Source organism: Mustelus asterias, unplaced genomic scaffold (assembly GCF_964213995.1).
Source record: "Mustelus asterias unplaced genomic scaffold, sMusAst1.hap1.1 HAP1_SCAFFOLD_808, whole genome shotgun sequence".
Classification (NCBI taxonomy): Eukaryota; Metazoa; Chordata; class Chondrichthyes; order Carcharhiniformes; family Triakidae; genus Mustelus; species Mustelus asterias.
The window spans coordinates 156,151-171,032 of NW_027590755.1; the positions used below are offsets into that span (position 1 = coordinate 156,151).

The 14,882-nt window shown below is 43.9% G+C and overlaps 1 protein-coding gene across 1 annotated transcript in view; it reads left to right on the top strand.

Annotated features, from left to right (window-relative positions):
- Nucleotides 1–14,272, top strand: part of aebp2 (AE binding protein 2) — a 110,494-nt gene extending 96,222 nt beyond the window's left edge. Inside the window, exons 9-10 of the mRNA XM_078205543.1 lie at nt 9,711–9,833; nt 14,179–14,272. Coding sequence (XP_078061669.1) covers nt 9,711–9,714 — 4 coding nt within the window. The 3' untranslated portion in view covers nt 9,715–9,833; nt 14,179–14,272. The remainder of the gene's footprint in view (nt 1–9,710; nt 9,834–14,178) is intronic.
- Nucleotides 14,273–14,882: the final 610 nt, after the last annotated feature.

A 14,882-nucleotide genomic window follows, 5' to 3' on the forward strand; every position in this document is an offset into this window, starting at 1 on the left:
TGACCCCTAGTTCTGGACTCCTCCACCATTGGGAACATTCTTTCTGAATCTACCCTGTCTAACAAGCAACATTCTTTCCATGTCCACTTTTTCAAGAAAATTCAGGGTCTTGTATGCTTCAATCAAGTCACTCTTCTAAACTCCAGTGGAAACGGGCCTAGTTTAATCTTTCCTCGGAAGACAATCCGCTCATTCCAGGTATAGATCTAGTAAACCTCTCCTCGTCAACCTCAAACAAATTAACACCCATCCTAAAATAAGGAGACCAAAATTGTGCACAACATGTGGTCACATCAGTGTCCTTTATAACTGAAGCAAAACATTCTTATTTAGAATCAACCGCATTGTTGTGGGTCTGGAGTGACATGTAGGTCAGACTGGATAAGGAAGAACTATAGAACCCCGACAGTGAGTAGAGGCCATTCGGCCCACTGAGTCTTCGACTCTGATAGAGCATCCGACCCAGGCCCTATCCTCATAACTCCATGTATTTACTCCACTAATCCCCTTATATAGCAGGGAATACAGAAATCCCTGCTTTTGAGACTTAAACAAGTAGATTAGTTTAAAATAGGGACCACAGTGTGCCATATATATTATTTATATAATATAAAATAAGTATCACAATGTGCCTCACTATATCATATGAAGATATTGTCTGTACAGGCACACATAATCATTTTTGAACAATATTCTAGAGTTAAACTGTATTTTTGTATTGTGAGCTTTGGCCAACAAGCAATTTACCCCTTAGCATAATGTGGAAATAAGTTTAATTAGGCAGGCTGCATTCTTTTGGAACAATGAAGCACAGAGTGTATACCCTATTATCAGGGGCAGGCCAGGCAGCAACAAGCTACCAAGGTTTTTGAAAATGAACAGAAGGATTCAGCTTCTAGCTGTAATGAATAGCTGCAATTCAACGTCCCAAATAAAGGGACGGAAAACAGACTAGAGAAGATGACTCCCTTCTCGTTCCCAGGATTACAGGTGTTAGGGGTGACCCTTGAACCTATTGGATTTACATTGGTAAGGTTACAAAGCAAAGGGGGGGGGGGGGGGGAGTTACTTCTGGTTTTGGTTGACCAATGAATTCCTAATTCTGCTGAAAGGTAGAATGCTATTGGCCAAAGTAAATAAAGTGTATTAGTGTAATTGGACCAGGGGTTGGGTGGGAGTATCAAATCTTCAGAAATGTATGATTGTTGTATCCATGTGATGTAAGGGCAGAGGGAAGTTGCAATCCTGTGACTAGCTCTCCCAACGCATTGGTCAAATAAAGAACGTCTTTAACTGCTTATTGTTTTTCACAAGTCTTTGGGTTTGCTGAGGTCAGCTGAATACAAGACCCGCCAGTGGGACGCCCCAAGAAATTCCCCTTACACCCTAACCTACACATCTTTAGACACTAAGGGGCAATTTAGCATGGCTAATCCAGCTAACCTACTCATCTTTGGACTGAGAGGGGAAACCCACGTAGTCACAGGGAGAATGTGCAAACTCCACACAGTAATCCAAGGCTGGAATTGAACCTGGGTCTAGCTGTGAGGCAGCCATTCTAACCACTGTGCCACCCTCACTTACTTCTGCTGCCCTTCTATGTTCAATTCCTCTCAGTAAAGGATAGTATTCAATTAAAGTTAAAGTTTATTTATTAGTCACAAGTAAGGCTTACATTCACACTGCAGTGAAGTTACTGTGAAATTCCCCTAGTTGCTGCACTATGGTGCCCGTTCGGGTCACTGCACCTGATCAGCACATTTTTCAGACTGTGGGAGGAAACTGGAGCATGCGGAGGAAACCCACGCAGATGCGGGGAGAACGTGCAGACTCTGCACAGAGTGACCCAAACCGGGAATCAAACCCAAGCCCATGACACTGTGAGGCAGCAGTGCTAGCCACTGTGCTGCCCCAAGTCGCCTTACTGACTTGCTGTTGTTCAGTCCCCTGGGTCCCTAGGCCAGTAACCTAACCTTGTTGCTTAAAACCCCATATAGTGCTGTACAATTCTGTGTTCCTGTGTGTCAGGTATCCGGTTCCAGGAAAGCAGGATAGCGCATTGTGCAACTGATCTTTCAGGGAGCAGTTAAGCAACAACTTGATTTTATAAATTTATAACCTCGTTTACAAATTCCTCTGTGCCCCCCACCTCCCTTCTGAACCTCCTTCATCAACCAAGCTTTTGGCATTCTGCCCTGATATCTCCTAGTGTGACGCAAAATCAAATTCTGTTTGATATTGCTCTGCTAAAGCCCCTCAGGATTTTAAAGGTAGCAGAAAAATACAAGTTGTAACTGAATTTTTACACTGATTAATGTTTTGAACATGAATTGATTTATTTTTTGATGTACGGTATTCTCTAAATAATGATACATCTTCATATTCAACCGGGAGAAATATACACCGTGCATGGAATCATTTTGAAGCAAAAATTGAGCAATGTGATGGGCACCTATTTGAGAGTTTGTGTTGGTTGCTTTCCTGTGGGATTTTCCTTTTCCAGATTTGTATTTCAATGAATCAGTGCATTCCTGACTTGAGTCATTTAATTCGCATTTTGTCTGCCAATAATCAGATTGATTTGACGTAATGTTCATTCACACAGTGGGAATCACAGGAGAATTCAATTCAAGAAATAGTACGTGGGTTTTAAAATACTTATAGGGAAATTGAGTTTACAGTTCATTAGTTTCACAAGTAGGCTTACATTAACACTGCAATGAAGTTATTGTGTAAATTCCCTAGTTGCCGCATTCCGGCACCGTTCGGGTACACAGGGAGAATTTAACTTGGCCAATGCACCTAACCAGCCCGCCTTTCGCACTGTGGGGAAAACCAGAGCACCCGGAGGAAATCCACGGAGAGAACAGGTTCTGCACAGTGACCCAAACTGGGAATCGAACCCAGGTCCCTGGCGTTGTAAGGCAGCAGTGCTAACCACTGTGCCACCTGCCTCCCAGGGGAACGAATTCTAAGCCTCAGTACTTAAATATCGAGCTTTCTAAAGCTCGGCACAACATCGTGGGCCGAAGGGCCTGTTCTGTGCTGTACTGTTCTATGTTCTAATATTGTTTATTTGAGGAGTAAAGACTTGACCTTATTAATGTAATATTAATTCACATTTAATTTGAGCAGATTGAAAATAAATTGGTTGCAGTTATTATATCTTGGTGCAAATAAAGCAGTCCATTATTCAGTGATATGGATTTCATGGCACCGCAAGGGCTTTATTTTGTTTTAACGACAATAATTGAATAATTTTGGTAGACTGAGCCGAAAGTTTAACAGGAAAATGCTCTGGGCGTTTGTCAGTTTATAGATAATCCAAACAAAATGTGAATGACAAAATAAACTATGACCGTTTGCCGCAAGGTAAGACATTATTTGCAGCAGCTGTTCAGTAGAAAGCATACCTTCACATGGGACTCTCATTAACATTGAGTCATCTATTTCAGCGCTACTTGGAAGGTGCAAGAATTGGCACCATTTCCATGGAGAATGAAGCATGTTGATTGGCTAAGCCAATCAGAAAATGCAACTATGCACGTGCATTACTATCGAAAGATACAATTCTTCAACATGAGCCACCCAGCAGAACTAGCAATTTCAGCACGTGGTGTTCATTCGGCTTGGTTTGCCTGTGTTAGTGCTCAAATATTTTGCCAGTTCCCTTAAAGAAAACTTTACCACAAGTGTTTTTTTTAATGTGAGGTGATTTTAAAAAGCAAGGTCCCATGATCAGTAATAAAATCAATGACTCGATTTGCTTGAGTTGGTTGAAGGATAATTATTGGGCACACTTGGGAGGACTCCCCTGATTTCCTTCCAATAGTGTCAAGGGATCTTGTGTGTCCACCAAAAGAGAAGATGCCCCAATAAACAGAGGTTTATTTCATAATCAATGGAAGTCCATTTGGGCCTAAAGTCAATCCGGTTTAAAAGATTGTTGAGTTGAGGCACCTCACCAGGGATAGTATTCTGGAAATAGATATGTTTTCGACCTGATCTGCAGACATACTTTACCAGGGGCTTAGACTGCCAGTTTGAAGTAACAGGGAGCACTTAACATCGCACAAGTTTCAGCAGACCACAGTCCTGTATTATCATATAGAATCCAAATTCATTGTCCTTTTAATCGTATAGAATCCAGGTCACTTTATCCCAAATAACCATTATATTTCTTCAAAAACAAGTTTTTATTTACCTCAAAATTCATAGAATCATAAAATTCCTACAGTGCAGAAGGATGCCATTCAGCCCATCGAGTCTGCACCAACAACAACAATCCCATACAAGCCCTTTTGCCGTAACCCCACGTATTTACCTGGACACTAAGGGGCAATTCAGCATAGCCAATCTACCTAACCAGCACATATTTGGAGTGTGGGAGGAAACTGGAGCATCCGGAGGAAACGCATGCAGATACGGGGAGAACATGCAAACTCCACACAGACAGCCATCCTCGGCCGGAATTGAACCCGGGTCCCTGGCGCTGTGAGACAGCAGTGATTGCCGCTGTGCCACCCATTGTTTATCTTCAATCCTTTTCAATCAGTTAATGTTTGTCCAGCTTTCACTCACAGCTTCATCCTCGATGGAAGGATATAAATGGAAGGATGGATGGGGGGGATAGAATATAAAAGCAGAGATGTCTTGCTGCATCTGTACAGGGCATTGGTGAGGCCGCACCTGGAATACTGTGTGCAGTATTGGTCCCCTTATTTGCGGAAGGATATATTGGCCTTGGAGGGAGTGCAGAGAAGGTTCACCAGGTTGATACCAGAGATGAGGGGTGTTGATTATGAGGAGAGACTGAGCAGATTGGGTTTGTACTCGTTGGAATTTAGAAGGCTGAGGGGGGATCTTATAGAGACCTATAAGATAATGAAGGGGCTGGATAGGGTAGAGGTGGAGAGATTCTTTCCACTTAGAAAGGAAGCTAGAACTAGAGGGCACAGTCTCAAAATAAAGGGGGGTCGGTTTAGGACAGAGTTGAGGAGGAACTTCTTCTCTCAGAGGGTGGTGAATCTCTGGAATTCTCTGCCCACTGAAGTGGTGGAGGCTACCTCGTTGAATATGTTTAAATCATGGATAGATGGATTCCTGATCGGTAAGGGAATTAGGGGTTATAGGGATCAGGCGGGTAAGTGGAACTGATCCACTTCAGATCAGCCATGATCTTATTGAATGGCGGGGCAGGCTCGAGGGGCTAGATGGCCTACTCCTGCTCCTATTTCTTATGTTCTTATATCAGAACCGATTAGGAGCTTTCCCTTTTTTTGCGCTTCGATTCTGCTTTATTTCAATCTAATGTTTGTTTCGACTTGACTATGGAAGGTTCCAGAGTTGAATTTTAAACACCTAATTATATAATACGGTTACATACGACAATGCCAACTTGGTCATATCTATTTATGCAGACCCATAAATGACATATACTTTATGTTTATATAGGACCATGAGAGTCATGCCTGTACGATTACATGGAACCATGTGAATTGGGTCCCATATGATTTATATAGGATATAGGGAGTTGGGTCCTGCATGATTGAATAGGACAACAAACAAAAGGCAGAGGAACAGGATTTAATTTTTAGATTTCAGAAAGCCAGCATAGATACGATGGGCTAAGTGCCCATCCTCCGTACTCTTCATTCATTCAGTGGCACAGTGGTTAGCACTGCTGCCTCACAGCGCCAGGGGCCAGGGTTCGATTCCCGGCTTGGGTCACTGTCTGTGCGGAGTCTACACATTCTCCCCGTGTCTGCATGGGTTTCCTCCAGGTACTCCAGTTTCCTCCCACAGTCTGAAAGACGTGCTGGTTAGATGCATCGGCCGTGCTAAATTCTCCCTCTGTGTACACGAGCAGGCGCCTGAGTGTGGCGACTAGGGGATTTTCACAGTAACTTCATTGCTGTGTTAATGTAAACCTACTTGTGACACTAATTAATAAAATTTAAACTGCATCCTAAATGTTTATATTGGGCAATAAGCAGATCCCATCTATTTAGATAAGACAATTGGATCTGCATTCTACGTGATTATTTGGGATAAAGTGACTTGGAATCTATACGATTAAAAGGACAATGAGAGCTGGATCCTCATAATACAGGACTGAATCTTGCTGAAACTTGTGTGATGTTGCTTCAAAGTGGCAGTCTAAGCCTGTGGTGAAGTATGTCTGCAGATTGGGCAGAAAATACAATTTGTTTCGAGAATTTTATTATCTCGAGTAAGGTGCCATAATTCAACAATATTTCATTGCTTTCTAACTGATCTAAAGTTCTTGCGCTGACTGCATTTGCAATTTTGTTTGTGCAGAACCATTGTGCTGAAGAATGTGAAATCTGAAGCAGAGATGTGCGGTTGGTTTTTCATCGCTTCAGTAATGCTGTCAAATCAGCTACAAGCCAGTCATTTAGTTTTGCAGCAAAACAACCTTGACAGCATTTTTCAGTAGCTTTATTCCGAACTTAAAAGACCCTGGGTTGCCCTTTTCCACCTTTGTCGGCGCTATGACAATGAGGACTGAAAGCCTTGTTCCCTTTATTTTCTCTCTCTCTGTCACGCATAGACTGATGTGCATCGCTCAAGACAGCCATAAATGTTTAATTGTTGCAAAACCCATAGCACAGAAGATGTCTCTCTCCATCCAGCCCAAAAGCCTGAGGAGAAACGCCTTCACCCCTGGTAGGTCACTCACATTACAGACTAAGAGCTAGAAGCATCTATTATAGAAGGACCGCAAGTGCTGTGAAGAGCATTAAAAGCCCCAGTCTGTATTTTTTAAAACAAAACTCGCTTCCAAATGTTGGTCTCAAGGATGTCTTGTCAATTCAGTGAGGTATTTGTTCCAAAATTGCAATTGTGGAATTTACCCGTGCTAAATGTGAAAAGAGCTTTTTTGTTTGGCAAATCTATGATTAAGCCAACCTACATCTATCCCGTAGACAAAGAGGGCAGGTCATATTGAGAAAAGATTCATGACTGGTTGCTTAAGAGGATCTGTACCACATCCTGCATGCAATTTTTATACATTTGAAAAGACAGGTTTCTGATTGACATTTCGAAGGTTGTGACCCTTTCATTCTAAATAATTGAGAACTCCTTGGCAACCAACAGAGGCATTAACAGCATGTTATTCGTCTGTTAAAAGCACCATTGCCTCATTTTAAACTTTGGTTTTGTTTTTTAAAAATGTGTTTTCCATGCATGCATGTTCCAATTGCTAGTGAGATTATTAAATACCCTTTGCAACCATTCAAAACTAGACGATAGCATGAACAAAAACGGATGTGCTTTATTTCATTAACTCACTTCTTTTGACTGCTGTAGCTGGCAGAGATCTGCATCTTAATCTGTATCTTATCTTGTCTGTATCTGTGTCAATCTTATCTGTATCAACCTTATCTGTGTCAATCTTATCTGTATCTGTATGAAACGCCGTACTGTGTGGAGTCTGCACATTCTCCCCATGTCTGCGTTGGTTTCTTCCAGTTTCCCCCCACACTCCAAAGAGGTGGATTGGCCATGCTAAATTGACCCTAGTGTCAGGGGATCAGCAGGGTGAATATGTGGGGTTACAGGAATAGGGCCTGGGTGCGATTGTAGTTGGTGCAGGCTCGATGGGCCGAATGGCCTCCTGCACTGTAAGGATTTTATGATTCTATGATTAGAAGACCATCAGTTAAAAAGAAAAGGGATAAGGCTGCCCACGTTTGATGACACTTTGCTTTCTGAAAGTCAAATTGCTTATATTGTTGCACAAGGTGGTATTGAAATATGCTGATCAGGTTTTGTAGGGAATATATAATGTAACAATTAATTGTACATCAGCAATAATCAGAAAGGGATGTTAGCCTTTAGATCTAGAGGATTAGAATACAAAGGAGTAGTTTCAGCTATACAAAGCCCTGGTTAGACCTCACCTGGAGTGTGCCGAGTAGTTCTGGGCATCACACCTAAGGAAAGAAGGCCTTGGATTTACTAGAATCATGCCTCGGCTCCAAGGGTTAAATTATGAGGCAAAATGGCACAAACTAAGATTGTATTCCCTGGAATGTAAAGAGTTAAAGGGTGATTTGCTGGAAATTTTCAAGATATTAAGAGGAATAGTAAGACAGATGGAAAGAAAGGTACTCACATTGGTCGAACTCAGGGCTGGAGGCTGGAACTCAGGGCAGGGTCTAAAAATTTGACTCGGATTACCTTTAAGGATGGCTTTGGTTTGGGACTCTCTTCTGCGAATGGCTGTCAATTGTTAATTTTAAAACTGAAATTGATAGGTTCTCTAAAGGTATTAAGGGACATGAGATAAAGGCAGGTATATATGGAGTTAGGTTGTACGTCAGCCTTGATCTCACTGCATGTAGGGGTAAGCTCGAGGGGCTAAATGCCGACTCCTGTTCCCACATTCTTGTTTCACTCTAATTTTGTGACACAAACTGTTGAGGTTACAAAACGTGTAGTTGCAGAATGAACTGTAATCAAAAATTTAAACTTGTTCTTCAAATATAATTTTAACGAGGCTGGATATAGATTCAGTAATACAGAAGAGAAATTTCCATGAGTTTTATATACATATATTTATATTCCTTGCATGCAACATAATTGATACCTGCTGTATGGTTGTCACGGAATGAGTTGTTTCATTGATGTCACAAACTGAAAGAGCAAGATTGAATAAATTTGTTACCATCCTGATAGAAGTCTATAAGATTATGAGGGACATGGACAGAGTGGATAGTCAGAAGTTTTTCCCCCAGGGTGGAAGAGTCAATTATGAGGGGGCATAGGTTTAAGGTGCGAGTGGCAATGTTTAAAGGAGATGTATGAACATAGAACATAGAACATTACAGCGCAGAACAGGCCCTTCGGCCCACGATGTTGCACCGACCAGTTAAAAAAAAAAACTGTGACCCTCCAACCTAAACCAATTTCTTTTCGTCCATGAACCTATCTACGGATCTCTTAAACGCCCCCAAACTAGGCGCATTTACTACTGATGCTGGCAGGGCATTCCAATCCCTCACCACCCTCTGGGTAAAGAACCTACCCCTGACATCGGTTCTATAACTACCCCCCCTCAATTTAAAGCCATGCCCCCTCGTGCTGGATTTCTCCATCAGAGGAAAAAGGCTATCACTATCCACCCTATCTAAACCTCTAATCATCTTATATGTTTCAATAAGATCCCCTCTTAGCCGCCGCCTTTCCAGCGAAAACAATCCCAAATCCCTCAGCCTCTCCTCATAGGATCTCCCCTCCATACCAGGCAACATCCTGGTAAACCTCCTCTGCACCCTCTCCAAAGCCTCCACATCCTTCCTGTAATGTGGGGACCAGAACTGCACACAGTACTCCAAGTGCGGCCGCACCAGAGTTGTGTACAGTTGCAACATAACGCTACGACTCCTAAATTCAATCCCCCTACCAATAAACGCCAAGACACCATATGAGGTAAGCTTTTTTACACAGAGGGTGGTGGGTGCCTGGAACTCACTGCCGGGGGAGGTAGGGGAAGCAGATACGATAGTGACTTTTAAGGGGCGTCTGGACAAATACATGAGTAGGATGAGAATAGAGCGATATGGTCCCCGGAAGGGTAGGGGGTTTTAGTTCAGACGGGCAGCATGGTTGGTGCAGGATTGGAGGGCCAAAGGGCCTGTTCCTGTGCTGTAATTTTCTCTGTTCTTTGTTATCTCTGTTAGGTAACAACCCTGAGATCACGGCCGGTATTTTATGACCTTGCTTGGGAGAGGCTCGTCAAATCCCACCCGAGGCCAACACAGAATTCCGTTCTACGAGCTGCGTCCGACCCGATTCCAGGGCGGGTGAGGTGGTAAAATTCCGTCCCATGTCTTTCTGTTGGATTTTGTTGTGTTACTTGGAACGTAAATGCGTTTTTGTTTTTGTGTCTGGAAGGCTATGTGAAGAAGGAAAGGTGTTCCACAAGTCTCCATGCCGGCAGTCGTTTTGAGTGTGTGTGTATGTTTTTTTGCAGTTGCCCTGTTGTTGGGAATAAATCATTAAGCTCAGGATTGTCACACGTCCTGTAACCTCTTAGGATACCAGCCTTTTTTATGGCTGGTTAATTTCGGTGGTGTATCCCAGCATGATATGAAGTGTGATAGGCTGGTCCAATTACTCCAGGTGTAATCAAAGAACAATTGTGACCTAGTTTCTAATGATTCCGGTACAAACTTTCTGTTCACTCCCTTTCACTTTTCACTTAGGGCTGAAGTTTATGTAGCACCAGTGTTTTCTGAATGGAATATACCAAATTACTAATTCAAGTAATTAGCTGGCAACAGGATAATAGACCAGTATATTGTGGTTTCTAATAGGCACTGGGCGATCGGAAGCCAAACTGCAGCACAGCAATTGGACGCAGCTGTTTAGTCTTATTTTATCGCAAAGCTCAGGAAAGGGAGGGGAATTTGCAAGGAAGTGTGGAAAAAGACCATGATCATCCATGTCAGGTTGGTGCAATGTGATTTTAAATTGGGAGTGGCGTTTAGGTATTTTCACTCGACTAGTAATCCAGCACCCCAGGGTAATCCTCTGGCGACAAGGGTTCGAATCCCACCATAGCAGATGGTGAAATTTGAATTCAATAAAAAACTCTGGGTATTAAGAGCCTGATGATGAGCGTGAAACAGTTGTCGATTGCCTGGCCTGCAAGTGAATTGAGGTCTGCGGCAATGAAGTTGCTTTAATGCCATCTGAAATGGTCAAGCAAGCCACTCAGTTCAAGGGCAAATCAGGGATGGGCAAGAAATGCTGGCCCAGCCAGCGACACCCACATCCCATCAATTTTAGATGCTGTAACTGTAGCACCCTGCAACCCATATGCAAATACATCAGCTTCAGTAGGACCCATACGTTCTTTGGTGGCACAGTGGTTAGCACTGCTGCCTCACAGCGCCAGGGACCCGGGTTCAATTCCCGGCTTGAGTCGCTGTCTGTGCGGAGTTTGCACGTTCTCCCCGTGCCTACGTGGGTTTCCTCCAGGTGCTCCGGTTTCCTCCCACAGTCCCAAGTATGCAGGTTTGGTGGATTGGCCACGCTAAATTGTCCCTTAGTGTCCCGAGGTGTGTAAATTAGTGAGGTAAATACTTGGGGTTACGTGGGCGGGGTCTGGATGGGATGCTCTGTCGGAGAGTCGCTACAGACTCGATGGGCCAAATGGTCTCCTTCTGCATTGTAAGGATTCTATACTTTGATGAGTGTTGACTATTTGAGAAAGATCTATGATTCCAAAGTCATGCCAGTTCCCCAATATTTAAAACTGTAGAAGTAGTTGAGTGGCTTAGTTTTGGAATGTGTTGCCACATGGGGTGTGTTGATTTCTGGAGATTACTCTGCAATCTGTTCCCAATCTCAGCCAGACTGACTGGGGGACACTGATTGGGCAGGGGTAGGTAAGGGTGGTGGGAAGGGGCTCAAAATGATCTCAGTCTAAAACTCTGGGGTTGAAGTGGAGCAGTGCCACAGTTTATAAGGAAAGCTGAATGCAGTGTCACTGGAAGAAGGTGTTCTCATTAAAGTTTTAAAGTTTATAATTTATTTTTTAGTGTCACAAGTAGGCTTACATTAACACTGCAGTGAAGTTACTGTGAAAATCCCTAGTCGCCACACCCCGGCGCCTGTTCTGGTACACCGAGGGAGAATTTAGCATGGCCAATGCACCTAACCAGCATATCTTTCGGACTGTGGGAGGAAACCGGAGCACCCGGAGGAAACCCACACAGACACGGGGAGAATGTGCAAACTTCACACCGACAGCGACCCAAGCCGGGATTCGAACCTGTGTCCCTGATGCTGTGAGGCAGCAGTGCTAACCACTGTGCCGCCAAAATGAGTCATTTTTGATATTCTGATTCAAGCATTAGTGAGAAGCTGTTTTCACTTTGAAATCAATGTATTTATAACCTGCAAGTGTAACCACTCGGAATGTGTTGCCTCATGGGGTGTGTTGATTTCTGGAGATGATTATTCTGCAGGTTACACTTACAGGTTATAAATACATTGATTTCAAATAGAGATTTGCTAAAGCATTGAGAATAACAACCCCCTGCCCCCCGGTTCACAAACTGAATAATGGGAAGAGCTTCTTTCGGCTTTCGGTTTATGACGAACTAGCAGAATTATTTCGTTTTCTCTATGCATCCTTCATGCTCACTTAACTCCGTCTGTCACTTTTCAAGATAAATTTGTAGAATTCTACACATATTAAACGTCTCCTGAGGGGGTTTGGTGAGGATCTTTTCAGAGTACTTCCTTCCCTAGTTTTGTTGTCACTCAGTTGAGATGAGTTACACAGCTGTGTGGCATCAAGTGGCGGGGAGGTGGGTGAGAAGTGTTGACTCATTGTGCATCAGCCTTCATGAGTGTGGGGAAGGCTTGATAGGCCAGCTGGTCTTTTGTTGCCCATCATCTTTCGGATTAATGATAACTTCGACTTCATTTTTTAAATGGCTTTCTACACCAAGAAATCACAAAATAGGCGTGAAGGTCTTTTTTCAGTTGTGGGTCACTTCACCCCAACCACCCCCCGCAAAGTCTGTTCACCATCCACAAGGCACAAGCCAGGAGTGTGATGGAACACTCTCCACTTGCTTGGATGACTTCAACTCCAACAAGACTCGAGAAGCTGGACATCATCCAGGACAAAGCAGGCCCTTGGCACAACTTCCACAAACATTCAATCCCTCCACCGCTGACAAACAGTGGCAGCCGTGTGTACTGTCTAGACGATGCACTGCAACAACTCACCAAACCCATGACTACTACCATCTCGAAAAGCATATACGTGCGAATACCAAGCCACTCATCATCCTGACTTGGAAATATACCTTCACTGTCGCTGGGTCAAAATCTTAGAACTCCCTCCCTAACGGCACTGTGGGTGTATCTATATCTCAGGGGCTGCAGTGGTTCAAAAAGGCAGCTCACCACCACCACCTTAAGGGTAACTAAGGATGAGCAATAAATGCTGGCCAGCCAGCAACACCCACACCCCAGAAATAAATTTCTGAAATGGACGTTCTGTAAAAGTAGTTGGGCCCATGTTGGTTGTGTAATCTGGTCATAGAATCCCTACAGTGCAGAAGGAGGCCATTAGGCTACACCGACCACAATCCCATCCAGGCCCTATCCCCACATATTTATCCTGCTGGCCCTCCTGACAAGGGTCAATTTGTCATGGCTAATCCACCTAACCTGCACATCCATGGACTGTGGGAGGAAACCTAAGTACTCGGAGGAAACCCACGCAGATATGGGGAGAACGTGCAAACACCACACAGACAGTGACCCGAGGTGGGAATTGAACCCGGGTCCCCGGTGCTGTGAGGCAGTATGCTAACCACTGTGCCACCGTGCCACAAGTGGTCCCTCTCATTCCACTGAGTTCCACCTGATGTGGCCTCTGGGTCCCAGCAGGTGGTGGCTGGATCCTCATAATTGTGAGGTTGTGGAAAATGCTGCACACATCACAAAAATGGAGACCCTCCCTCAGGCACGCGCTCCCTGAGTGACCAAAGTAATTCATCACTTCTTCAAGAGCTGAGTGACTTGCTTCACAGAGTGGGTGTGGTCCCATGGCATTTATCAAAGGCCCTCGGAGCTCACATGGTGAGATGGCAGAAGGGGGTCATGAGCTGCGTATAGAACCGATAAACTTTGCCACCCTGTGCCAGCCTGTGGTGTGCCATGGAGATGGTGAGAATCGCAGGAAAGAAGCATTGTTGCTGCTGTCAGGAATACAGGCTTTCACTGAGCTTCACTAACTGCACTGTGAGAATGGTGACCCTTTGCAGTCATGCTATCGCTACCCTTTGAGGTAGGGGACCTGTGAGCTATGTGCATGTCATCGATGGTGGTCTGCACCATGAGGTACACCACTATCCTGGCAGACACACAAGTATGGGGATAGGGATGGGGCCTGGGTGGGATTGTGGTCAGTGCAGACTCAATGGGCCGAATGGCCTCCTTCTGTACTGTAGGGATTCTATAATTCTATGATTCGTGTATCCTGGTCTTCCCAACTCAGTGATCTGATGAAATGTCATTGATCTGAAGTATTAACTCTGTCTCTCTCTCTCTCTCTCTGCAGATGCTTCCCAACCTCGAGAGAATTTCCAACCATTTCTGTTTTTATTTTTTATTATTCAGGTGTTGCATCAGCCTGCGTGCTAAAACCTGACTATCCTTTAAATTCTGTGGGTTCATGCAGGGGCAACACTCCAAGTTACCACATGGGCATTGCAGGAAGTGTCCAATTATGTCTCCTGTGCTTCAGCTCTACAGCTATCTCTGTGTAGCGCCATTAGAATAGAATATATACATCTATATTTGATTTCCTTAATGTGCATTATTTCTCAATGATTTCCACAATATTCTGCAGGACTATTTTCACTGAGTTTTTGTGAACTCTGTTTACACTTCTTACATCAAATTTGTTGCATGATCTGAGAGTTCCCGCTGTCCTCTTGCACTCTCCCTCAGGGAGAAAAAGCCTGAGTAAGCACTAGGTGAAATCTTATCCTGTCACGTAAGGTTTCTATATCCCGACAAAGATCTTACTGTCTGACCAAAGCCAGAGTTATGTTTGTGCTAAGTTTCATTCCAGTGTTCGAAACTTGTGGAGAATCCAGTTGGAAGGACAGGGGTGCATTGGTGAGGGTAAGAGTTACAAACAAACAAAGTGATGGTCAGGAAGAGGCTAGTTCATCAAGCCTGCCTCACACAACGAGGGTTGGGTGAAACACTTCTTCATTCCTTCATTTTTCAGCTCCAGAAGCTTGGCACCATCCAGGACAAAGCAGCCCACTTAATTGGCAGCACATTCACCACCTTAAACATTCACTCCCTCCATC